At 37.2% G+C, this 26488-nt stretch overlaps 1 protein-coding gene across 3 annotated transcripts in view; it reads right to left on the bottom strand.

Annotated features, from left to right (window-relative positions):
* Dym (dymeclin) overlaps positions 1–26488 on the bottom strand; it is a 253030-nt gene that overhangs the window by 109787 nt on the left and 116755 nt on the right. The window contains exon 14 of one of the 3 annotated variants that reach the window (XM_090353126.1): positions 9281–9445. The exons of the other annotated variants lie outside the window; for them this stretch is intronic. Coding sequence (XP_090209252.1) covers positions 9281–9445 — 165 coding nt within the window. The remainder of the gene's footprint in view (positions 1–9280; positions 9446–26488) is intronic. 3 annotated transcript variants of the gene reach the window in all.

Raw genomic sequence — 26488 nt, 5'->3', positions numbered from 1 at the left:
TGACCAAAAAAAAATTTAAAAAGTCAAATGGAAATATTCTGTTCTTTCCTAAAACTCTATAGGTTCTTATTATGTTTCTATGTCAATGACCTCATGACATCCTTTTCAATACAAATTTAACAGTCTTTTAAATTATATTTTAACAATAAATTCAATCTTCTTTTTTTTTTGGTCAGTCATGGGACTTGAATTCTGGGCCTGGGTGTTGTGCCTGAGCTCTTCAGTTCAAGGATACCACCTTACCCATTGAGCCACAGCACTACTTCCCGTTTTCTACAGGGAGTCGGGGTGGTGGGTTCTAGTGGTTAATTGGAGATAAGAGTCTCATGGACTTTAATGCCAGGTCTGGCTTCGAATTACAATCCTCAGATCTCAGCCTCCTGAGTAGCTAGCATTACAGGTGTGAGCCACCATGTCTGGCTGACTTTATTTTTATTAAATCCAGAGGTTGAATCCAACAAGAACTCAAAATGGAAATGGGGAAGGGAGAGGTAAAGTAAAGGGACATGGAGAAGAAGAAAAAAGTTTTTAGTAAAGAGAGTGGGGGCACAAACAAAAAAAAAAATAGGAAAAGCCTCAGAAGTTCTTTTTCAAACCAAAGAGCCTAAAAAGAAATGGTAGCCAGGTACTGGTGGCTCACACCTAGTTATTTAGGAGTCAGATCTGAGGATCGTGGTTCAAAGCCAGCTTGGGCAGGAAAGGCTGTGGGGAGCTATGGCTCAAAGTGGTAGAGTGCTAGAGTTGAGCAAAAGAGCTCTGAGACAGGCCCTGAATTCATGCCCTATAACTGACAAAGAGTGGGGGGAGGGAGAATAAATGTGGGTAGGAAGATTGTGTCCTTTAGAAAAGCCCAGAAACAAGTGGAGAGAAGGCCATCTACTTCAACTGCAACATCCAATACAGATGGCATCTGGGTTTCTCAAGATCAACCCTATTTTTCCTCCAGACAATAAAGTACTCTGAAACTTCTTGAAAAGAAAGAAAACTTAAGACCAAGTTGGAAGAGTGATTTCTAAAAAATTTCCTGCTTATTGTATTTTTGTACCAACTTTTAATCTGGATTTACTTCCCCTATTTTGATTTATACTGTACTGAGTACAAAGCAGTAAATCTCTAAGACTGAACACCACATTATAGAACATGGAAGAAACTTGATGACAGGATCAAGTAGTGAATACGTAATTCAAAAGGAAACCATAATGGCTTAAGAGGGATAATACATTTCATTTCATGCCACAGAAGTGGCACAGAAATCAATAAAGCACACAGCCACAACAGAATTATTAAGACAGTATCATATGCATGAAAAATTATTACTATGTCTTCAAATATTTATACATTACAGACTTAGTGGTATAACAAGTTTGTTTCTGCAATTAAAAAAATTCTATTGTGGGGTAGGGGAGGGGGAAAGGGAAATGGGGACCATGACATGTGAAAGGGTATCAATGTGTGGGAATTAAGGTACCATTTATCTGGCAAATATCATGTAACCCTTCTATTAATTACAATAAAAAATATATTAAAAAAACAAAAAAAAATTCTATTGAGGAAACTCATTAGAACATTGTCTTAGATTTAGAATGAAGATGCAGTGCTTTGAAAGCAAAGAAATGCACCAAAATGTGATGTGATTTTTAAAAACCGTAACATAAAAGATACTCAAATGGGCAAAATATCACTATTTAGTATTATAATTTGAAAGTGATACAGTTTAGAAATTATATAGTAGTTATTTAATATTTTACTTAGAATTATAAACTCATTCAATTAAAAAGAATGGCAGAAAAACTCCCAACAGCACAAAAAAGAAAACCCCAAACGTACACAAATTTTTAAATAAACCATGGCAGAATATTTTATACTGTATAATTTCATTGATTATGTTCTTCAATTCTGTTGTGATTCTTCAATTTTGAAGAATTTTAAAAAATTATTTCTGTGGTACTGATGCTCTGTAATTATATGATTCATTCTTCTGCTAAGTAAAAAATGAAGAATCAAAGGGGTAATGAAGAATAGTAAAGCAGCAAGTTCATTAAAAGTGAAAGTACAGGCTCTGTAGAGAGGGGTCCCAGAGCTAGGAATCCATTGGAATACTCCCAGAGAAGTAGCCTTTGTGCTTTATTATTCCTCTCCTACCCTGCAACATGATTCATTGATGAGGGTCCATGTTGATCTGAGCCCCTCATTGGTCTCTGGCACTAGGAAGGAGTATGGAAGTGAATCCTGGGCCATGACCAATCATGCTGAGGTATGGAAATAGATTTGATTAGTCATGCCCAGTCATGCATAGGTATTACCTCACTACTGAGGTAGGATTTTGAGAGAACCTGGGGCATTATAGAAAGAAGCAGCAACATGATGAGCAGGAGTCCAAGTCACTATGCAATCAAGAAGCACCACAGATGGATCACATGTTGTCTGCTACATGTTTGGTCCACCATTTTCTATTCCTATCTACCTATCATTTTCTGCTTTTTCCTGGCTGGACCTCAGGGTCTAGACACTGTCTCCAAGCATTTTTGCTTAAAGATCGTGTTGCACCACTTGAGTCAGCTCTACTTTTGGTTTTGAGCTTCAGTCCTCAGATCTCAGCCTCCTCTGAGTAGCTAGGATTATAGGTATGAGCCACCAGCATTTGGCTAACAGTTCCCCTTTTCTTTCTCTCATTACAGAGGATTTGAACTAAGGATCTTGAGCTTGCTAAGCAGTCATGCTTAGCTACGCTCACAGCCTTTTTTTTGCTGGGCATGCATCATCATGCCTACTATTAGTTGAGGCAAACTCTTGTAAACATGTTACGAGAGCTGGTCTTGAACTAGGGGCTTTCTAATCTCTGCCTCTCAAATAGTTGGAATTATAGCTGTGACCCACCATGCCTCATTCCAAATTACACTTTTCAAAATTTACTTCCATTGATTTATTCTTTTTCATTTCAAGTGCCACAATCAGTCTCTGTATTGGCCCATGACTTAAACCCAGCTTCTTTAACCTTAAATTATATTAAATATGTAACAATCATAAAAAGACACACACACACACATTACCACATCACATTTATGCTCAAAAACACTAAGTAGAGAGCCAGGAACTGGTGGCTTATACCTATAATCCTAGCTACTCAGGAAGATGAGATCTGAGGATCATGGTTAAAAGCCAGCCCAGACAGGAAAGTCTATGAGATTCTTATCTCCAATCAAATACCAAAAAAGCTGGAAGTTGAGTTGTGGGCCAGCCTTGAACAAAAAAGCTCAGTGACAGTGTCCAGGTCCTGAGTTCAGGCTCTAGGACTGAAAAAGAGTAAAACAAAAAACAAACAAATAAACAAAAAAAGAACAATTAAAACAGTCAGTAGAACTGAACTGTTTGCAGAATCTCAAAAGTAAGACATTACTGCTAGGAAATACATCATTATGTGTTCTTCCCCATGTGACCTGCATTTGAATTCTGTACTTGTTCTACTAATTCAACATTATCCTTAGTTCCTATTTGTTTCAGGTCATCTCAGATTCTCATCAGAAAAGATCTTTTTATACATCACTATTTTCAGATTTAATAGCACAAAGCAATGATTCTGACTTATCTTCCTATCCTTGCCTGATCTCTCAATAAATATTTGTTCATTTTACTACCCCAGGTAGGAACTCCCAATAGCAAGGCAATTAGTCCTGTAATTGTATCCTTTTCCTATCCAGTAACAGAATTTTTGGAGTACTTCTTAAAGCCTCAACTTCCAACTGTCCATGAAGGACAGACAGTCCTCTGACCAACTTATGATCAAAGAGGGAGGTGTGATAGCCTTAGAATGGAAATTTACATCCAATTCTAGTCCCTTCCACCTTCCTATTGTCTAGACAATTTGTCTGGACAATTCAAACTTTTTGGATGAGATTAAGATACTGTGGAAAGTGGGCAACAAGACAGAACTCACCAATCCTTCTATGAAAGCAGAGCTCACTTCTACTTGAAAAACAAAGTGCCATATTCTTGTTTAATCCACTGTTACCTAGTAGCTTCTCTTTTACAGCAGCTGTACCTAATTTTATAACTAAATCAGGTCCACGAACACTTAAAAGCAAAAATTTTCTTTTGAACAGTCACGTCATAATTTTTAATAAATTCTAGAGGAGTTCTCTAACCCCTGGTACCTCACTACATTCCCCCTCTCTACCCCCCCCCCCCACAAAAAAAGGGTCAGGTCTACTACTAATCAAGGCTAAGTATTAAGCAGAGTCAACGATTTCAGTGCTAACATGCTTAATTTTATGAGAACATAATATCTGAAAATCTTTCTAAACACAAAGTAGCAGGAACTCTACTGCTTCCTGAGTTAGGGGCTCACAAGCTTGCTATTAAGTTTGGTGGAAAGAGAACTCATAGTGGGGAGAAGTCTGTAGCAGAATGACTGCATTTTCTACTTAGAGCAGTAGTTTGCATTAGATTGAGATAAAATTCCTTCTTAAAATGTAGCTTATATTTCTTTCCAGGAATTAAATTATACCCAAAGCATCCTGCATGACCCAAAGTCATGTGTTTTTGTGAAGTGAATTTATGATTGTTCCATTTAGAATTTGGGCTCCATTTGTGCTATAAGGTAGTTCTACTGAATGATTTCTCAACTGCTTGATCACTGCATGCAGGTTATTAGTTACTGCCTAGGAAGGTGACTGGAACCTCCTTTTACCTACAACATGCCCACACTGTGAGGCTCATATAAATGAAACAGTGTCCTGCGCCTCATCCAGATTGTACACAGTGGGGTTGGGCTGACAGCCTGTAGGGAGAAGAGAGGCCTTAACTCCAGAGCCCATATCCCTATCCATCACATTGTATTATCCCTGGCAGTGCTTCCCAGACTTAGAGGCTCAGAGGCAGCAAATCTGGTAAGCCCTGAAATGAGATAAAATGGAAAATTATCAGAGAAGAATCAAAATGCATGCATGAGTACTGTAACATTTTTCAGCCATGACAATCTTTCCTTAAATTATTTTCTTGGGCCTAACACAGCATAGCATTTTAATACAGATGCATCATTAAGGTAGTCTTTGAAAAGGTTCTGATTTGGAAAAGATATTCTTGGAAAGTTTAATATCTTAAAATTTATCTAGACACTGAGGAAGAGAAAAGAGCCAAAATGGGAAAGGGCTGAAAGGAATCAAAGGGGGTCATTAAGGATGTTGAGTGGGGAAGTGGAAAGTGGACAGGTTTCCTCTTCTTTCCTGGAAACTGAGCATGAGTTTATTTACAGCAAGAAGGTGAAGGTGGCCCTGGAATCACAAACTGCTTCTGCTACACAGGGCTTTCACTTTCTTTCCCTTCTCATCCTTAACTTTTATTCCTTCCTTCTTTGTCCTCTGTGCCCATTCTCTTTCATTTTCTTTTATTTTCCCAAATGATCATGCTATTTCTCTCTCTACTCTGCTCAAGCCAGGTTAAGGCTACTACTCTAGAGGAAGGTAGAAAGTGGCCTATGTCAGAAATGGTAAAGGGAAGACACTGCTGGGTTAACAATTTTCTCATTATGGGAAGCTGTAAAATATATAATAATAAATATAATAGTATGTTCACTCCCTGGGAAGGTTATAGTTTGATATCAGGTACATGTGCATACACACACATGTGCGTGTGCACACGCACACACACAAAGTGGAGGGTGAAGTTTTTTTTTTTTTGGTGGGTCAAGGGGCTTGAACTCAGTGGGTCTGGGTGCTGTCCCTGAGCTCTTCAGCTCAAGGCTACCACCCTGCCATTGAGCCAAGCTCCACTCCTCGCTTTCTAGGGGTTAACTGGAGATGAGAGTCTCAGGTCCTTTTGTGTCTGGGTTGGCTTTGAACCTTGATCCTCAGATCTCAGCCTTCTGAGTAGCTAGGATTACAGGCGTGAGCCACTGCACCCAGCTGTGATGATTAATTTTATCTTCAACTTGGCTAGGCTATGGTGCTCAGTTGTTTGGTTAATCACTTATCTAGAAGCAGCTATGAATGTATATGCAGATGTGATTAATATTTACCATCATCTGGAAAGCAAATTACATGGAAAGTAGATTATCTTCTATGATGTGAGGATGTGAACAGGGCTCATCTGGGTCAATTAAAAGCCTTGCAAACACTGAGTTTCCCAAGGAAAAAGAAATTCTGCTTTAATACTACAAAAACTGAATTTTTGATTCAAGACTCTAATACCAGTGTCTACCCAAATTTCTAGCTGATCAATCTGCATTACAGATCTCAAACTTGCTAGTTTCTACAATTACTAAAGCCAGTTCCTTCACTCTGTGCGTGCGTGTGTGTGTGTGTGTGTGTGTGTGTGTGTGTGTGTGTGTGTATCTATCTATATGTAAATACAAACATATATCCTTTCTATATCAGTTTTGTGGAGAGTCCTGACAGAGAAACAAGTAAATAAGAGTAAGGTCAAGTATCCTGACAATTTAAGGGTTCAAAAATCAAGTAATAGCTCTCCAATTTCTTGCCATCAGACAAGCTCTGTTTCTATTCTAAAAGTATCAGTCACTTAACAAGTATTCACTCACTTTACATAAGTTAATGGAAAACCACTGACTATACCATACACTTAAAGAGTCTATTCAGGAGCCAGGAATTTGGCCTAGTTGTACAGTGCTTGCCTAGCATGTATGAAGACCTGGGTTCGATTCTTCAGTACCACATACATAGAAAAAACTGGAAGGGATGCTGTGGCTCAAGTGGTAGAGCTCTAGCCTTGAGAAAGCCCAAGGATAGTACTTAGACCCTGAGTTCAAGCCCCATGACTGGAAAAAAAGTAAAAAGAAAAGTACAGCAATGGAGCTCACTGGACTTTGACAAAAGTGAACTATACAACTTGTGGGTAGAGATGGGAAATGGAAGGGATGGAGGGACTGAGAAAGAATGAGGAAACCGAAGACATTGTATGAAAGGAAACATACTCATTACCTGACTCAAAGAATTGCAGTCTCTCAGGACACCTCCTCTATAATAACAATAAAGTAATTTTTTTTTAAAAAAAGAGTCTGTTCAGCCAGGTGCAGGTGGCTCATACCTATAATTCTAGCTACTCAGGAGGCTGAGATATGAGGACTGCAGTTCAAAGCCAGCTTGGGCACAAAAAGTCCATGAGACTCCAATTAACTGCCAGAAAACTGGAAGTGGTCAGAAAACCTGAAGTGGCGCTGTGGCTTAAGTGGTAAATCATCAGCTTTGAGCTGAGGAGCTCAGGGACAGCGCCCAGGCCCAGAGTTCAAGCCCTAGGACTGGCCAAAAAAAAAAAGTCTATTCTACAATTTCTTTGACTTTGAAGTACTGGAGTTTGAACTCAAGGCTTTATACTTTCTAGATAAATGTTCTACTACTTGAACCATGGCCTAGGCCTTTGTGAGTTAGTTTTTGTTCTGAATGAGATCTTACTTATCTTCCCCCCAGGGCTAGCCTAGACTATGATCCTCTTGTTTTATGTTTCCCTTTTAGCTGGGATGACAGACATACCACTATGCCCAGTTACTGGCTGAGATATAGGATTTTTTTCACTACTTTTTTGTTTGGGCTGGTCTCAAACTACAATACTCACAACCTCTGTCAGCAACATAGCTATCTCTTTTTGATTTTTTGGTTTTTCCAAAGTGCCTATATCTTACTGACAAACATCATCAAGAATCTCTAAAAGTCTGTGCTTCCAAAGCTGCTGTCAGCTGATACGTCACTAAGTTTTCCTTTCCCAACAATCGAAGTGTTTTCACCTAGATTTGATATGCAGTCCAAAGCTTTACTGTGTTTTCTCCATCAGCAAAGATCTATTCTAATTCTAAATATTTGCCATTTTCTGTTTAACACTGTCATGGAGTTCTGTTTTCTTTCTTTCTCTAAATTATTCGGCAGTAAAGATATTGCCTTGAATCATCATCTATCTAATAGTATGGCACTGGTGTAAGTCATTTTTGACTTATAGGAAATGTGTGTTTAAAGTGTCAACCACAAAGTATAAAGCAAAAATGTCATATTGGCCCTTTATTACAGTTTATGCTACATACCAAATAACAGGTGTTGATTTTCCCTCATATTTGAGATTGATAGCTTTTCTCTTATGACTCCCACCATCATTATGTTTAATCAACTCACTCATGATACATTGCAACTTGCTGATCATATAACTTCTCTGCATGTAAATAAAATGAGTAAGAAATATAAACCCCAAATATAATCATTTGTAATATTCTATAAAGTATTCTCAACAGATTATGACACTGTTAGAATAGGACTAATACAGTAAGCTTGTAAGTATGCTTGTAAAATGAGAAAGAGCACTCAGAATTCATTTGTAGTCAAGCATTCATAGTCTGTGAGTCAAGCTACATGGGAGGCAGAGATTGGGGGATTATGGCTTGAGTCAAATCTGGGAAAAAGGAAAGTTTCTGAGTTCAATACCAGTACTAAAAAGAAGTCATTTGTAATTAAAAGTAACTGCAGAGTCTATCTTATATTCAAATCAGAGCACTATAAATATTATTTAAATTAAGTAAAAAAGATTTTATAAAAAAAAAAGTTCTAGGCAAGGTGCTAGTGGCTCACACCTGTAATGCTAGCTACTCAGGAAGCTAAATCTGAGGGTCACAGTTCACAGCCAGCTTGGGCAGAAAGGTCCCTGTGAAGACTCTTATCTCAAATTAACTACTCAAAAATTGGAAGTGACACTGTGGCTCAAGTGGTTGAGCACTAGCCTTGAGCCCAAAGAGGTTAAAGGACATCAAGTGCCCGGGCTCTGAATTCAAGCCCACAACCAACTAAAAACAAAAAAAAAAAGTTTGGTAATTTTATATGACAACTATGTGGATGAAAATTTTCCTCTCCTCCATGAAGACATTTTTTTTTTTTTGGTGGGTCATGGGGCTTGAACTCACCTGGCCCCGATGAAGACATTTTTTTTTTTCCAGTCCTGGGCTTGAGCTCAGGGTCTGAGCACTGTCCTTGGACTTTCTCAAGGCTAGAACTCTACCACCTGAGCCTCAGCACCACTTCCAGCTTTTTTCTATGTATGTGGTACCAAGGAATTGAATCTGGGTCTTCATGCATGCTAGGCAAGCACTCTACCACTAGGCCAAACTCCTGGCCCCACCATGAAGACATTTTTAAGTGAACAGATTCCAGCCATCATTTAAAAGAATTAGTATTTCAAATACATTTTTTCCACTTTTATCATTTAAATGGAAAGTGTCCTATTAAGGCATGCGATTATCAATCATATACAACATGCAGCATGCAGTAAATCGACAGCAGAGGTTAATAACCTGGAAGCATAGGATCTGAGAATGTGAGAGCAAGTTAAAGACAAGAGTTCCTCTCCATTGTCACTGAGGGCCGAGAAGCAATGCTGAAGCGTAGAACAGTGAGAGTGGGGGAAATACAGTTTGTCCAACACAAATACATATCTCCGCAAGTGGCGGCAGGTATAACTGAAAGACAAAGGTAAAAGGAGAAAAACAGAAAGAATTTTCCTTTGAAAAAAAAATCATTGTTAATGTCCTCAAAGCTATATATCTTCACTAGATGGTGCCCAAGGAAAAACAAATGTTGATAGAGCGTATTAAAAAGAAAATAACCTAAGTAAGAAAATGGGCAAAAGATCTGAATGTCTATTTACCAAAGAAGACATATCTTCTTCACCAAAGATGGCAAATAAGCACATGATACAGGTGCTTCACATTATAGGTCATTAAGGAATGTAAATTAAAACAATAATGAGACATCACTACAGTCCCATTAAAAGAATCAAAATGCAGCCCTGGAGTTTGACCTAGTGGTAGAGTCCTTGCCTAGCATGCATGAAGACCCAGGTTCAATTCCTCGGTACCACATACATAGAAAAAAAGCCAGAAGTGGTGCTGAGGCTCAAGCGGTAGAGCTCTAGCCTTGAGAAAGTCCAAGGACAGTGCTTAGGCCCTGAGCTCAAGCCCAGGACTGGCAAAAAAAAAAAAGAATCAAAATGCAGAACATTGATAACATCACAAGCTAAGGAAGAAGGGAAGCAAGAGGAACTCTCACAAACTGTTGGAGGGAATTGCAAAATAGCCACTTTGAAAACAATTTGGCAGTTTCTTACAAAACCGAACATACTCTTACCATGTAATCCTGCACAACTGCAATCCTTAGAATTTACCTAAAGGAGCTGAAAACACATCCACACAAAAACTTGTGAATGGATGTTTACAGAAGCTTAATTCAGAATTGTAAAAACTTCAAAATTAGGGGCTAGGAGTTTGGCCTAGTGGTACAGTGCTTGCCTAGTATGCACGAAGACCTGGTTTCGATCCCTCAATACCACATACATAGAAAAAGCTGGAAATGGTGCTGTGGCTCAAGTGGTAGAGCTCTGGCCTTAAGAAAGCCCAAGGACACAGTGCTCAGACTGTGAGCTCAAGGCCCAGGACTGGCAAAACAAACAAACAACAACAACAACAACAACAACCCTTCAAAATAAGCTTATATCAGGCAAATGGATAAATGTATACATCTGGACAACACAATATTATTCACTGTTAAAAAGAAATGAGCTATCAAATCATAAAACTAGAGGATAGTTTAGAGTAACTTCATATTTCCTGTCCAGTTTTATTGTGAACCTAAAATTGTTTTTTTCTTTTAAAGTGTACATGAAATGGAATCAAAAGATGTATAGTCTGGGCACTGGTTTCTCACACATGTAATCTTTGCTACTCAGGAGGGTGAGATCTGAGGGAGGCAGTTCAAAGCAAGGCTGGGCAGGAAAGTCTGTGAAACTCTTATTTCCACTTAAGCACCAAATAAACCAGAAATGGAGCTATGGCACAAGTGGTAGAGTGCCAGCCTTGAGCAAAAAAGCCCAGGCCCTAAGTTCAAGCCATACAACTGACACACAAAAATAAACAAAAGATGTATTCACAGGGTAAAAAGTGTCAAAATATGATACTGTCACTAGTGAAGCATATGAAATCCTTATTAGAAAAAGCTAATCAAAGACATTCTCACAGTATTATAAAAATACTTAAAGGACACAGGAAATACTACACTATGGAAGATGCTAAGGCAGACATAATATTAAATGAGTAGTCAGAAAACTTTAGAGGTCCAGGTCCAGCTCTATTTGCACCAGCAACTTTAGAAAGTAGGTAGTTGGTAAATCTAAGCCTTAATTCCATAAACAACATAGAACTAAAACTGTTAAATTGCTCTCTGCTTTTGAAGTTAGATTAAAAAATAAAATACTGAGAAGAAAATTTTAAAAATACATAAGCTTCAAAGAGGAAAATGCAAATTCAATCTGACAGGGTAAAGAACAAAATAGTGAATAAGTGGTATATCTAGTCTTTGAAAATCACGTAGAAAAAACTATGCCAAATATTATATATATGTATATATATATATATATATATTTACCAAGGTACTGAGAGGAAATTTCAAACAATGTTCAAATCAAAATCCATTTACTTAATAATGACCACCTAATCAACTTAGTACTATTTACTAACTACTGCATATAGAACTATGCCAACCACTGAAGAAAAGATGAGGAACAAGGCCGGGCATGGTGGCTCATGCCTGTAATTCTAGCTATTCAGGAGGCTGAGATCTGAGGATTGCCTTCAAAGCCAGCCAGGCATTACAGTCCGAGACACTTATCTCCAATTAACCACTAGAAAACCAAACTGGTATTATAGCTCCAGAGGTAGGGCAGCAGCCTTGAGCTAAAGAACTTAGAGACCCAACAACAAGTCCCATGACCAACAACAACAACAAAAAGACAATTAACAAAACACAATCTTGAGGTTAAAGACAGATATTAATAATGAAATCTGATGCAAATGAAATTAACCTACAAAACTGAAAAAGTCTTAAAAGCTAATAATGTCCAAGATAAAGTAGAACTAACGTCTCTTAAGTAGAGACTTTGCAGATACTTCAAAATATTTCTATTTATGTCTTGGAAAAGATTTCAAGATTTAATTCACCAAAGGAGATTAAAAAAATAAGAAAACAAACTAAAAAAGGTTCTTTTAAAACGTGATTCACAACCCAGAAGTAATCCCATGCCCCTAAAGCTAACTGATATTTGACAAAAGAATCTAAAATACATGTTGGAGAAAGGATAGCTTCTTTAATAAATGGTGTGGAGAGAAATGGGTCTTCATATGAGATTAAAATTGGGCCCTGTCTCTTACTCTGTGCCAATAGCAATTCTAAGTGAATTAAAGATTGAAACCTGAAAGAACAGGGGTAACACTAGAACTTATTGGCATAGGCATTAACTTCCTGAACAGAATTCCAGGGGTTCAACAAATAGAAGAGAAAACTGACAAATGGCATTGCATTATGCTAAAAAGCTTATTCTGCACAGTGAAAGACACTATCACTGAACTAAAAAAGATAGCCAGTAGAATGGTCAAAGATCTTTGCCATCAGTATATCTGATAAGGGTCTAATAACCAGCTTCAAAAATCCCCAAAGAATCAATAACTCAATAAATGGGCAAAGGAGCTAAATAGACACTTATCAGATGTATAAATAATCAATAATTACACAAAGAAATGCTCAGCATCCCTAGACATAAAGTAAAGGTAAATGAAAACACTGAGATTCCATCTCACTCTAATCAGAATGGTCATAATCAAGAATTCAAACACCATATGCTAGTGAAGATGCAATGATGAACAAACTATAACACACTATAGGTGGAAATGCAGCCACTATAGACATCAGTATGGAGATTATACAAAAAACAAAAACACTGAAGTGGTAGAGTGATTGTATAGCAAGTGTGTGTCCTTGAGTTCAAACCCCTAGTACCAAACAAATATACCTTAAATTCACTTATGAAATAAATTGCTGATTTCCTTATTAAAAACAAAACAACAACAACAAAAAACCCAACCCTATGATCTGGTGATACTACTCTTGGGCATTTATCAGAAAGATTGCAATAAAGACACCCACAAGCTGGGCACTGGTGGCTCACACCTGTAATCCTAGCTACTCAGGTAGCTGAGATATGAGGATTATGGTTTTAAGCCAGCCAGAGCATTAAAGTCCACGAGACTCATCTCCAACAAACTACCAGAAAACTGGAAGTGGTGCGGTGGCTCAAGTGGTAGAACATTAGCCTTCAGATGAAGAGCTCAGGGACAGTGGCCAGGCCCAGAGTTCAAGCCCTATTAAAAAAAAAAGCACCCACATACCGATATTCAATGCATCACTATTTACAACATTCAAGTTATAGAAATAGCCAAGAAGTCCTATAACGCACAAAGAGATCAAGATATACACATACATACAAACACATACATGATGGAATTTTATTCAGCAATCCGGGGGAACGAAACTATATCATGTTCAGGGAAATGCTTAGATCTGAAAAAAAATCATACTGAGTAAAGTCAGGCCCAGAAAGACACGTTTTCTCTTACATGTAAATCTTAGACTCAAAATGCAACCTTCAATTTAAACACACATAGGGACATATGCATATGAACAATGACATATACAATGAACAAATAGCAGTCTTGATCACTGATCAACATGCATTGTACCAATAAATGGATTTGTAAAACTTGTATTTCTAGATATAAAAAAATCTCTAAATGTGATTCATGAAAAGAACCTATTTCAACAATCATGGTTGGTACTATCATCAGGAATAAAACAAGCAGAAGCAGAAATGATCAAAACATAGTTAAAATATAATCCTGAAGAATGAGAACCCCCTCAAATTAAGGGGCATTCTATAAAGAAAAAGTTCTTCAACTTTTGAAGGCTATGAAAGACAAAAACTGAAAGACTTTCAGATTAAAGAGAACAACTATAACATAGGAATCTGTACTGGATCCTCTAGGGAAATCAGAAAGGCAAATGACAGTAAAACACGATGGCTCATCTCATCTCATATTCTTGTTACTTAGTAGGTAGAGATCGAGTTGAAAATGGTTCAAGGATAGCCTAAGCAAAAAGTTGGAGATAGGCCTCATCTCAGCCAATGGAAGGTGGGGCATGGTGATATACGTCTTCCAGCCATGCAAGAATTGTAAACAGGAAGATCCCAATTCCAGCCAGTTGAGTATAAATACAAAACCTTACCTGAAAAGCAAAGAGGCCTAGAGGTGTGGCTCAAGTGGTTGGGTGCCTACCTGGCAAACTCTAGGACCATACAAATTAAAAAAAAAAAAAAAAAAAAAAAAGAAGGGCAACAGTATCATTTGAATGCCGGTAGATTAGATAACAGTTTGTTTCATTAAATCAAAGTTCATTTCTTGATTTTGATACTATTCCTGCTTTTAAGAAACATATATTACAGAACTCAGTGGTAGAGATACACTATGCATGTAAATTCACTCTCAAACATTAAAAACAAAATTTATACAGTGATAAGGAAATGTGAAAACTGAGTAAAAAGTATAAGAAAATTATTATATACTACTATTCCCAATTTCTTGTAAGTCTAATTTCAAGATAAAATGCTTAAAAAATAAGCACAATATTAAAACAATTTTTTTTGACTGTCCTGGGGCTTGAACTCAGGGTCTAAGCACTGGCCTTGGGCTTTCTCAAGGCTAGAACTCTACCACTTGAGCCATAGCACCACTTTTGGCTTTTTCTATGTATGTGGTACCAAGGTATTGATCTGGGTCCTCATGCATGCTAGGCAATCACTCTACCACTAGGCCAAACCCCCAGCTCTACAAAAATTATTTTTGACCTACAAAAAGAAAATTTAACTGTTATTTTTTTTTTCTGCCAGTCCTGGGCTTGAGCTCAGGGCCTGAGCACTGTTCTTAGACTTTCTCAAGGCTAGAGCTCTACCACTTGAGACTCAGCACCACTTCTGGTTTTTTTTTTTTCTATGTATGTGGTACTGAGGAATTGAACCAGGGTCTTTGTGCATGCTAGGCAAGCACTCTACCACTAGGCCAAACTCCCAGTCCATAACTGTTATTTTTGATCAATTGAATAATGTCCATTTTAAGATTATGGGATTCAAATCTGGAGACCTAAAATGTCAATCTAACCTCTACACTTAAGCCTAGGACACAGAAAAACTAGAGTGTGGAAAGAGGAAAGCCCAAGGACAGTGCTCAGGTCCTGGATCAAGCCCGGAATGGCAAAAAAAAAAAAAAAAAGGCACTGTTACTTAAGAGCTACACTTTTCATAAAACATAGTGTCTTCTTATATGAAAATATTTAAGATTAGTCAATATATAGTTCTCAAATGCTACTTGATATGGTTATCCTTCATGAAAATATTCTGCCCTACAAAAGTATTCAAATCTGTAAAGGATGCCAAAAACCAAAAGTAAGCATAAGGTTTCTTCCAAAGATCCCAAAGTTGGGTTTTCTACTAATTTATTTTCCAGTATATTGACAATAAACTTGTAATAGATTCATAGCAACTTTGGCTTTTTTCCATGGTACCGAAGAATCAAGCCCTGGTCTTTATGCATGCTAGGCAAGCACTCTATCACTAGGTCAAACACCTGGCTAGAAAAAAGATTCTTTTTATTACATGTAGTTGTACAAAGGAGTTTCAATTCAACATGTCAATTTGTGAGTATAATGTATCTTGATCAATGTTGCCCCTTTTGTCATTTTCCTTAATTTATTTTCTCAATTATTTGTATGCTGAGAGGTTTCAAAGAAAAAATGGCATACAAGAAGAAGGTTTAACTTTAAGGATTATTCAGAATATTCTGTAACCTAAACTTAATGCTTGCTTGATTCCTTCCTTTCTTACCTCCATTCTTACTTCCCACCCTCTCTCCTTCCCTCTTCCTTTTTCTTCCTTCATTTCTTAGATTGTTTATTAACAGATCCATTAGCAGATAGAAAATGCTGAGAAGTTACCTGAGAAAGGTTTAGGAATTATATTAAGAAAAAAATTTAAGCTTTCTGTCAGACATATAAAGAGCATAGAATAAAATGTAAAGGTACCAGCAAGGTTTCTGGGTTATAAAGGATGTCATTATCTTTTACAGCTTCTAAATCAGGTTTTATGTTTTCAATCCACTTTGATTTTTACAGGTTGTATGATAAAGGCCTAATCTTTGTCTGCACATGATAAGGATATTCATGATATGTGAACATAGAGTTTTCTAATATTGTTAATATTAGAGATGATTCTTTTCCTGAGTCAAGTGTTTGTGGTACCTTTACACTAAATCAATTGATGTACATGGGTAGTTCATTCATGATATCACTATCTGTTGTACTGGTTGACCTAATTTTTGCTACTACCATGCTGTTTTTAAATACTATTTCTATGTAGTATAGCTTGAATTCACTGTGGAATTTACTGCTTTTGTATTTTTTGCATACGATTGACCTACCTATTTGCTTTAATTTTATTTTTTTAATCTAGATGAAAATGTTGGTATTTTGATAAAGTCTGTGTCGTTGTCTGTATATCACATTGAGGGGCACTGACATTTTAACAATATTAAGTCTTACAGCCGAGAGCATGGGATGTCTTTCTCTTTATTTGCATCTTGTCAAGCAAGCCCTTTACCACTGGGCTATATAACTAAACGTTGCTAAGCTTTCCCTAAATTTTAATCTTAGAACTGTTTTTTGTTGTAGCCTATACGTTTAGCATTTATGTTTCCATTCAAAGGAAAACTAGGAAAGAGCATAACTTCCATTTTGGTCACACTGAGTTTGAAATGACTCTGTGACACCTAAAAGATGAAATGAAGAATCTGACTGGAAATTAAATTAGAGATATGACTGGTCTGAAGATGTATACTTATAAATCATTTGTGTACAGGTGGGAGTGGAATGATAATCCAGAATAAGAAGAGAGAAAGAAGAGTTTCCTGTGTTTTAAATGCTGAACTCCATGGTTCAGCATTGTAAAATGCTAACTCCTCCAAGATGAGAGCAAAAGGTGTGGTTTTTGGGATGTAATTAGAAAGATCTGATGAAGTCATGAGAATAGGGCTTTAGGATTAGTGAAAATTTACTTCTCTTTTCACCATATAAGTATACAGAAAAACCTGTCCAATATGAACTAGGAAGCTGGTTTGCTAAGATATCACATATAGTGTCCCCTGTGTACTTCCTAGACTACAGAATTACGAGAGTTGAATGTATGTTGCTTATAAACCCACTTTATTGTATTTTGTTCTAGTAGCCAAAACTAAGATACAGTGACCCTGAGAAATACCAGCACTTAATACCATTTTCAAGATACTATCTAGATAAAGGTAGGTAAACAACTACAGAATTAGACAGGAGTTTAACAATGCCAAGAGGAGCAAATCAAGAACATAAGGAATAAGTATTAGACATAAATAAGGGATCTCTAGGATATAGAAACAAAAGCCATATAATGAATGATTGTTGTCCTTAAGGTACTATGTTATCTCTCATCTCTTTTGTTGTCCCTTGGTTATCTCATATTATTACAGTATCTCACTTTGTTACCTGATATAGCAGATATATTTGTATTTGGTTATTTGAAATTGGATAGGGAAAGGGGGAAAAACAAGATGAGGAGTGGGGGTGGGGGGGAGGGAAATGGGGACCAACAGAGGTGGAAGGAAATCAATGTATGTGAATTAATGCACCTTCTATCTGGCAATTATCATGTAACCCTTCTATTAATTACAATAAAAATATATGGAAGAAAAAGAATAAATAAAACGGCAAGTAGGAAAATCTACTGGATTTTATAATATTGAAGTCACAGATGGCCAACAGTCTATATTGTGAATGATATCAAAAGTAGTCTCTCATAGGGGCCAGGAGTTTGGTCTAGTGGTAGAGTGCTTGCCTAGCATGCACAAAGACCTGGGTTTGATTCCTTGGTACCACATACATAGAAAAAGCCAGAAACGATGCTGTGGCTCAAGTGGTAGAACTCTAGCCTTGAGAAAGCCCAAGGACAGTGCTTAGGCCCTGAATTCAAGGCCAAAGACTGGCAAAAAAAAAAAAAGTAGTCTTTCATTAAAATATAGCTTGAATGTAAAACATTCTGAGGCATGCTTAATCCCATTGGACTGAGTTATATGAATCAAATATGAATTAAGTTGTTTTTTTTTTTTTTTTTTGCCAGTCCTGGGCTTGAGCTCAGGGCCTGAGCACTGTCCTTGGACTTTCTCAAGGCTAGAGCTCTACCACTTGAGCCTCAGCACCACTTCCGGCTTTTTTCTATGTATGTGGTACCGAGGAATCGAACCCGGGTCTTCATGCATGCTAGGCAAGCACTTTAACCACTAGGCCAAACTCCCGGCCCTGAATTAAGTTCTTAGGGTAGATTTTTTACAAATAAAAATTGAATAGCACAAACAGCCAATTTATACTATTTCATATTTTATAAGTTCTATATCTAAGAAAGGAAAAGAGGAATGTCAGGATAGTGTACAACAGTGGTAGAAGCACACCCTGAATCACTTAATTCCTTGGCAGCAGAATCCATTTTTCCTAGAGCTGAATTGACTGCCAGCAGGGAACATCCTGGGAATGTCTAATATAAAACATTAAAAGGTTGGCCCAAGCAGTGGAAAATGTATTGAAAGAAACAATCCAAGCCTGGGAGAAGTAGCTCACATATATAAAATCCCAGCTACTTGCGGGTGGGGATCAGGAGGATCCTGGTTTGAGGCCAGTATAGGTGGCAAAATGTTAGTGAGACCCTTATCACAACAAAAAGCTGGGAGGGGCGGGGTTCACATCTTTAATTCCACTTAGGCTGGAAGTGTAGGTAGGAGGATCATTGTCTAAGGGCAGCCCAAGCAAACATGTAAGACCCTATCTGATAAATAAGCAAGGGGGAAACGGGGAAGCTCAAGTGGTAGATAACCAGATTAGCAAACACAAGGCCCTGAGTTCAAATCCCAACTATTACAAAAAAAAAAGAACCAAAAAAAGAATTTTGTGCTAACTTAGAAGAGGTGAAATGACTCTAAATATTCTTCAGATCTACATATCACAGTAATATAATAATATATACTTATTGTAAATGTTTCATTACCTAAATAGCTAAAGAAATTCACAATAAATATTTCTATTTTTTAAACTATTTAGAGAATTGCTAGTGTATAGAAGATTGTCTTGGCAGCCTTAATGGGATATGTAAAAACTTCATAATTCATTTTGTTTGCACTATTACTGATATATGAATCAGAATCAAATTCTCTGCTAATTTAAAATTCTTCCACTAAATGAAAAACAAAGAGCTAAGATGTAAAAGTTCTTAGAAACAAAAACTATATTCTTCCTGGTTAAAATATTAGTCACACATAATATGTAACTACAGAATTTCCTTTTTTTTGTCATGGGGCTTGAAAACTGGGCCTGGGTGCTGTCTCAGAGCTCTTCAGCTGAAGGCTACAGCTCTACTTCCAGTTTTCTAGTGGTTAATTGGAAATAAAAGTCTCACAGGCTTTAGTGCCCAGGCTGGCTTTGAACCATGATCCTCATACTCCAGAGTAGCTAGGATTACAGGTGTGTGCCAACACGCATGGCCTACATTATTTCTTAAACTTTATTTCTAACAATCTTTTGGAGAACTTGAACTTGTTTTTGAAAATTTGATCGCAGTTTAGTTAATAGAAAATCTGATCAGTTTAGTTTATAGATTGTATTTTTTTCTAAACAGAAAACAACATATTTTTTCCTCATACTATCAAAGTAAATAGAACTAGGCACTTAAAGTATTTTTAAATTTTATAATCAGTAAAATCATATATACTAGGTATGTCAAAATATTCAACTAAGCAAATGAAACTTATATGGTAATCATGAAATACCTCACTGCCCCTTGTTTTACTACAGATGTTAAATAATCTGTATTTACAGAAATAGAGGCTCATTATCATGAGCATTCCTTTGTACATGGCATGTGTGTGCCTGCATATATATACACATATATATGTACATATAAGGACTTTTGACTTTAGAAAAAGCAACTATTTAAAAAGAATGTTACAGTGGCTCTCCCTCCATCACATACATTTGCCCAATATGGCCACACAGCAGTGTAATGCTGGTCTGCTTCCCAGCATGGAGTTTTTATGTAGCTTGAAGTTTCATTTCAGTGTGTTTGCAGCACGTTGTGGTCTAACAAGCATGATCTAAAACCTCTCTCTTTCTCTGCCTCTCTCTTTCACACACACACACACACACACACGCACACACCAAATTCCCTCTATTTTTTTTCTCTTAAACATAGAGTCAGGATGAAGGGAGTACTGATAAAATTTCCCTAAGGAAATAACAAAATTTACTTTGAAATAATTTATTTAAATTTGTTTATAATTTATATTTTCAGAAAAGGAATTTCAATGTTATCATGATCATCCTTGTATCAGTGGAGTAGTGGATTGACAAAGCACAGATTAAAATGATGACTCCCACACAGGTCAAATTGGGTCCAGTGGGAATGAAGTTGACTGAAGGGGGAAAAAAGGCTTAATGCACAGGTTCATTATGGATATAGTAATATAAGACATATAACAGCACAAAAGTTTAAAAATTTTACCTTTCTATATTATCTGGAGAAATCAAGATACTTGTTTTAAATATTAATACAACTATATTATTAGATTCGGAGTGTTCTCCAAAACATATGCATCTATCTTTATTAACAATCTAGAATATAAACACTAAGAATGTAATGGAAAAACGGGGCCCACAATAAATAGGTACATCCAGCACATTTTATGATATCAAAAAAACTTGCTAGCTTTTAAAGTCATTATATTTTATAAACTCCCTAGGCAAAGAAATTTATAGTTGTAAAATTCTTCTAAAAACCTGAATTCTAAGTTTTGATTTTTCATCATACATGCCACAAGCATTATATCAGTAATATTAGATAAACTTGGAACCATGAAATAATGCTATTCTGCTGACTCCCATTAAATATTCATATCACATTTTCTGTAGAAAGCTAGAAAAATACACTCGAGATAAAATGGCATATAATTATAAGAGCTGAAAGTCTTTTAGGGTTATTAAAATAAGACAAATATTTTGCTATAGAGAGAAATTATACTAAGAACTCATCAACAGACAACAATCTCAGAGTGATTTTTTTCAGTTGTAGTCATGGATATACACCAAAATATCCATACATCTTAACCTTTTTAATCATGGGTGTGGTGACACACACTAAATCCACATCTGTGAGCTGGCAGCAAAGATTACTAGTATTGTCTGTCAGAAGGATGTGGTCATCATGACATGAAACTCACCAGTGTGGGTGGAGATAAAAGCTTGGTCTTGGTCTCACTAGCCCATGCTGTAATCCAGCCTAACTGAATTATCAGCATAGCTATCACAGTGACTGAGTAACATTGCAGGGTACTTTTTCTATAAGAAGGCAGGCTGGGGAGCCGGGAGTTTTGCCTAGTGGTAGAGTGCTTGCTTAGCATGCACGAAGACACAGGTCCGATTCCTCAGTACCACATACACAGAAAAAAGCCGGAAATGGTGCTGAGGCTCAAGTGGTAGAGCTCTAGCCTTCAGAAAGTCCAAGGACAGTGCTTAGGCCCTGAACTCAAGCCCATGACTGGCAAAAAAAAAAAAAAAAAAAAAAAAAAAAGAAAGAAAGAAAGAAAAAAGGAAAAAGAAAAAAAAAAAGGAGGCTGCGGCCAGAGAACATGGCCTAGTGCTAAAGTGCTTGCCTAGCATGCACAAAGCCCTAGGTTCCATTCCTTGGTAGAACATTATACAGAAAAAGCCAGAAGTGGTGTTGTGGCTCAAGCAGTAGAGTTGCTAGCCTTGAGAAAACCCAAGGACAGTGCCCAGATCCTGAGTTCAAGCCCCAGAAAAAAAAAAAAAAAAAAAAAAAAAACCGACAGGCCATATATTTTCTTTCTTCTGGGTCTTTGTACCTACTTTTTACTATCTGTACAAGCGTTTTCTCAAACTCTTGCCTTCTGGCAAACTCATCTGTCTTCATTCTTTATTTGATCCTTCTGAGAGAACTACTAGTGTCTGCAGGACATTGTAGTATTGTCCCTTCCACTAGACAATATTAACCTGAGTTTGTAAGTATATTTATGTAAGTATATTTATGTTCCATCTCAGTTATAAGCTCTCTGAGAAAAGATAATGATTTTTTATTTTTGTTCCCCTGGTATGTACCATGCTGCTTAGCATAAGAAAGAAAGTGTAATACTTGCTGTTTTATAGGTGAAAAAGTAGAAAAAGTTAACATTCTAGATTCAGTGATCTACAAGTTGTTTATGGGAGTTTCTAAACATCACAGTGGCTTTTATGTTATTCTGAGAATCAGAATTTAGGCTAGGTTGGGATTGAGGTCACAACCATAGACATAAAATTAATTCCCTCCTTAGAAGTGAGCAAAGGTAAGGGTCTATAAATCACTGACAACAGAAATATATACAATAATTTCTCTGTAATCCTTTCATTGCTAATTTTTTAAGTCTTTTCAAAAAATCCCATAAAATGACCTCTTTCTGGAAATGCAAAAGATGTAATGGCTTTAATCATTCTGGGTACCTAATCAAATACAAACTTCCTATTTTTTTCCCAGCAGAATTAAAAACTAGAGCAAGATTGATCTCACAGATAGTCAATCTGAAATAATTCGGAAGACCTTGAGAATTATCATTTAATTCATTCAATCAATTATTTTAATTTGGGGGGGTGGTCCATGGGGCTTCACCTCAGCCTGGGCACTGCCCCTGAGCTCTTCAGCTCAATGCTACCACTCTACCCTGAGCCAAGCCCTACTTCCCGTTTTCTAGAGGTTAATTAGAGATAAGAGTCTCAGGTCCTTCCATACCCTGGCTGGCTTTGAATCTTTGAGACTCAGATCTTAGCTTTATAATCTCAGGATTATAGGTGTGAAGCCACTGTGCCTGGCCAATTATTTTAATTTTTAAAAAATTAAAATTTGTTCAAGGTTGGGAGTGTGGCCTAGTGATACTGAGTGCTCACCTAGCATGCATGAAGCCCTGGGTTCGATTCTTCAGAACCACATACACAGAAAAAGCTGGAAGTGGTGATGTGGCTCAAGGGGTAGAGCTCTAGCCTTGAACAAGCACAAGGACAGCGTCCAAGCTCTGAGTTCAGACCCCAGGACTGGTAAAAAAAAAATAAATATAAATAAAGAAATTAAAATTAGCAACACTTGTACCAACCTTTAAAACTTGGGTACATTATGAAAGGCTATAAAAAATATAAAAGTTGCAACTGTTGATTGTAGGACATGGACAATATGGCACTGAAAAGGTCATGAGAGCCAGGTGCAGTGGCTGATATCTGTAATTCAAGCTATTCAGGAGGTTGAGATCTGAGGATCACAGTTCAAAGCCAGCCCAGGCACTAAAGTCTGTGAGACTATTATCTTCAATTAACCTACCAGAAAGCAGGAAGTGGCAGTGTGACTCAAGGCGTAGGGTGATATCCTTTGCTAGTGAAATGTATCACATGGGAGAAAAAAAATGAGGTTATAGATCTGAAGCTTCATATATCTTGTTCAAACAGACCATTCATCTTCATAAAAGCTTCCAGTCAAGCCATTTATAATTTTTGTATACTTTTCACATTTTGTATTCAATTACAGTATTAAAACTTTTTTAAGATCATCAAAACAGAACTGTTCTATCTGAAATCTTGAAAGAAAATAAAGTGTTAGTTGCAGTGACAGAAACTTGTGAACTTCCTACTGAACTATATTGAAATAAAGTAAGTTAAGAAGAAAAGCTTATACAGTCAAATAGCAATGTTATGGCTCATTCTGCATCAATTTGTATATTGGCCCCAGACAAGTGAGAAGAGAAAAGAATTATTTCTCAAAGTCTTAATGGAAGTCAGAGGAAATAGTCAATGAAGCACTAAATATTTAATTCAAAACACTCAATATACTTGGTTTGGTAGCCTGAGATGGCTGCCTTATAATTAATAAAACAGATTTTCTCCATAAGAATCCACATTCTACCTACTAACAGATCAAATTCTAAAAGCAGAGAACACAGGAGAATACTCAAACATGTAAAAAAAATATAGTAACGTATCTATAGAAATAAGGACAAAAAGAATAAGGACAAATATATATTGAAAATACATGTTTAAATAACCTGAATGTATCTTTATTTTGAAAACACATTGAGTCAGTGATCTTGTTTAGCACTGTGTAGTATGGTGGCTGAGTCATGGGAACATGCTTATGAGGTTTTATGAACTGTAGAAAGAAGCAGAGTAGTTCATGGAGATGAAAGAAAATCTGCCAGGAAACTTAATGATAACAAGTGGCTATGTGTTCTAGTCCTTGTGGCGGACATTATCAAGTACCTCTCAGAACTGAACATCAGGTTGCAGTGTCACTGCAGGGTCCCAAACAGCTTCTCAGCTTCCTACCTTTTCTTTCTTTCTTTTTTGGGGAGAGGGGGTCAGTTGTGGAACTTGAACTCTGGGCCTGGGCACTGTGCTTGAGCTATTATTCAGCTAAAGGCTATTGCCCTATTCCCAGGTCTGGGCATTGTCTCTGAGCACTTCAGCTCAAGGCTACTGCCCTATCCCTTGAGCCACAGCACCACTTCTGATTTTCTGGTGGTTAACTGGAGATGAGTCTCACAGTCTTTTGTGCCTTGGCTGACTTTGAATCGCAATCCTGAGATCTTAGTCTCCTGAGTAGCTAGGATTACAGGCGTGAGTCACTACTCAGCTTCCTAGTTCCAAGTATGAATTCTTTTGGAGTTAAATAAAGTTGGGAAAATGTAATCTGAAAGGAGTAACACAATATATTTACCCATTCAGGAAGGACTCAAGTCTTTTATGACACTTGAATATGCAAAACTAGTTTAGGTTATTCAATCAGGAACCAGATGATGTGCCTAGTAACCTACAATATGAAAACCATTATCTGTAAAATGATGATGAGCTAAAAGCTAGGCACAAGAACTTCCCACTGCCTGACTTCTAGAAATGTTAACATAAGCAGTCATGAATTTCTCACTTTGAGGTGACATGCACTCAAATATGCATCTACGCTCAGGACAACTTACTGCTATGAGCAGTTCTTTTCAAAATTTAACATTTTCAAGAGTTAACTATACCCTAGTTTGTAATCTTGGCTACTCTCAGGAAATTGAGATCTGGAAAACAGGTTCAAGACCAGCCTAGGCAGAAAAATTTACCAGACTTCATAACCAAAATAACCAGCAAAAAACAAAACAAGACTGGGGGTGGGTAGTAGGTGGGGGGAGGGTAATGGGTACCAAGACATGTGAAATTAATGCACCTTCTATCTGGTAAATATCATGTAACCCTTTTATCAATTACAATAAAAAATAAAAAAAAATAAAAAAACAAAACAAGACTTTCGGAAGTATGTCTCAAGTGGTGAGAGTACTGACTTAGTCAGTACAAATCCCTGAGTTCAAGCACTAGTACTGTCAGGGAAAAAAAAAAAAAGTGATGCTACAACTAACACAAAGAAATACAAAGACAAGTAGGGACTATTATGAACAATTACATGCCACTTACAAGGGAAATAGATAATTTATACACACACACACACACACACACACACACACACACACACACACACACACACACGTAAGCCATTGGGGCCACGAGTTTGGCCTAGTGGTAGAGTGCTTGCCTAGCGTGTACAAAGACTCAGGTTTGATTCCTTGGTACCATATACATAGAAAAAGCTGGAAGTGATGCTGTGGCTCAAGTGGTAGAGCGAGCCCTAGCCTTGAGGAAAGCCCAAGGACAGTGCTCAGGCCCTGAGTTCAACCCCCAGGACTGGCAAAAAAAAAAAAAGTAAGCCACGAAGATAGAGTTTGACCACATCAATACCATCAAAGAAAAGTCCATGTCTGGATGGCTTCACTTCTGAATTCCAGTAAACAATTAAAGAAGAACTAATAATTCTTCTCAATACTTTCAAACACTAGTGAGGAAAGAGTACTTCCAAACTCTTAAGTGAAATAAGCTAATATTGTACCACTTATACATGAAAGTAAAAAAAGCTGACCTCAAAGAGGCAAATTAATAGGGGAAAAAAAGTCTATAAAGAGTGTCAGTGAGGACGACTAGTAGGAGGATTGCTAATAGGTGCAAATACACAGCTAAGGAGATTAATAATTCCCACTATTGGGGGGGGGGCTTGAATCAGGGCCTGGGCACTGTCCTTGAGCCTCTTTGTGGTGAAGGCTAGAACTCTACCACTTGAACCACAGTGCCACTTCTTGCCTTTTCTAAGTAGTTTATTGGAGATAACAGTCCCACAGACTTTCCTGCCTCGGTTGGCTTCAAACCACAATTCTTAGATCTCAGCCTCCTGAGTAGCTAGGATTACAGGTGTGAGCCACCATTACCCAGCTTATCCCAGCTGATGCACAGTAGTACAACAATGGTTGGCAACTATTAAATACACATTTCAAAGTATCCAGTAGAAAGGCTTGTGACTGTTCCTAACACAAACAAAACTTTTGTATGTCTGGGGTGATAAATGCCAATGATCTGATCAGTTAATTACATATTATATACAT

Source organism: Megascapheus bottae, chromosome 19, assembly GCF_031878675.1.
Source record: "Megascapheus bottae isolate mThoBot1 chromosome 19, mThoBot2.hap1, whole genome shotgun sequence".
Classification (NCBI taxonomy): Eukaryota; Metazoa; Chordata; class Mammalia; order Rodentia; family Geomyidae; genus Megascapheus; species Megascapheus bottae.
Note: the sequence above shows the minus strand (reverse complement) of the source record. Positions and strands in the feature narration are given on the sequence as shown.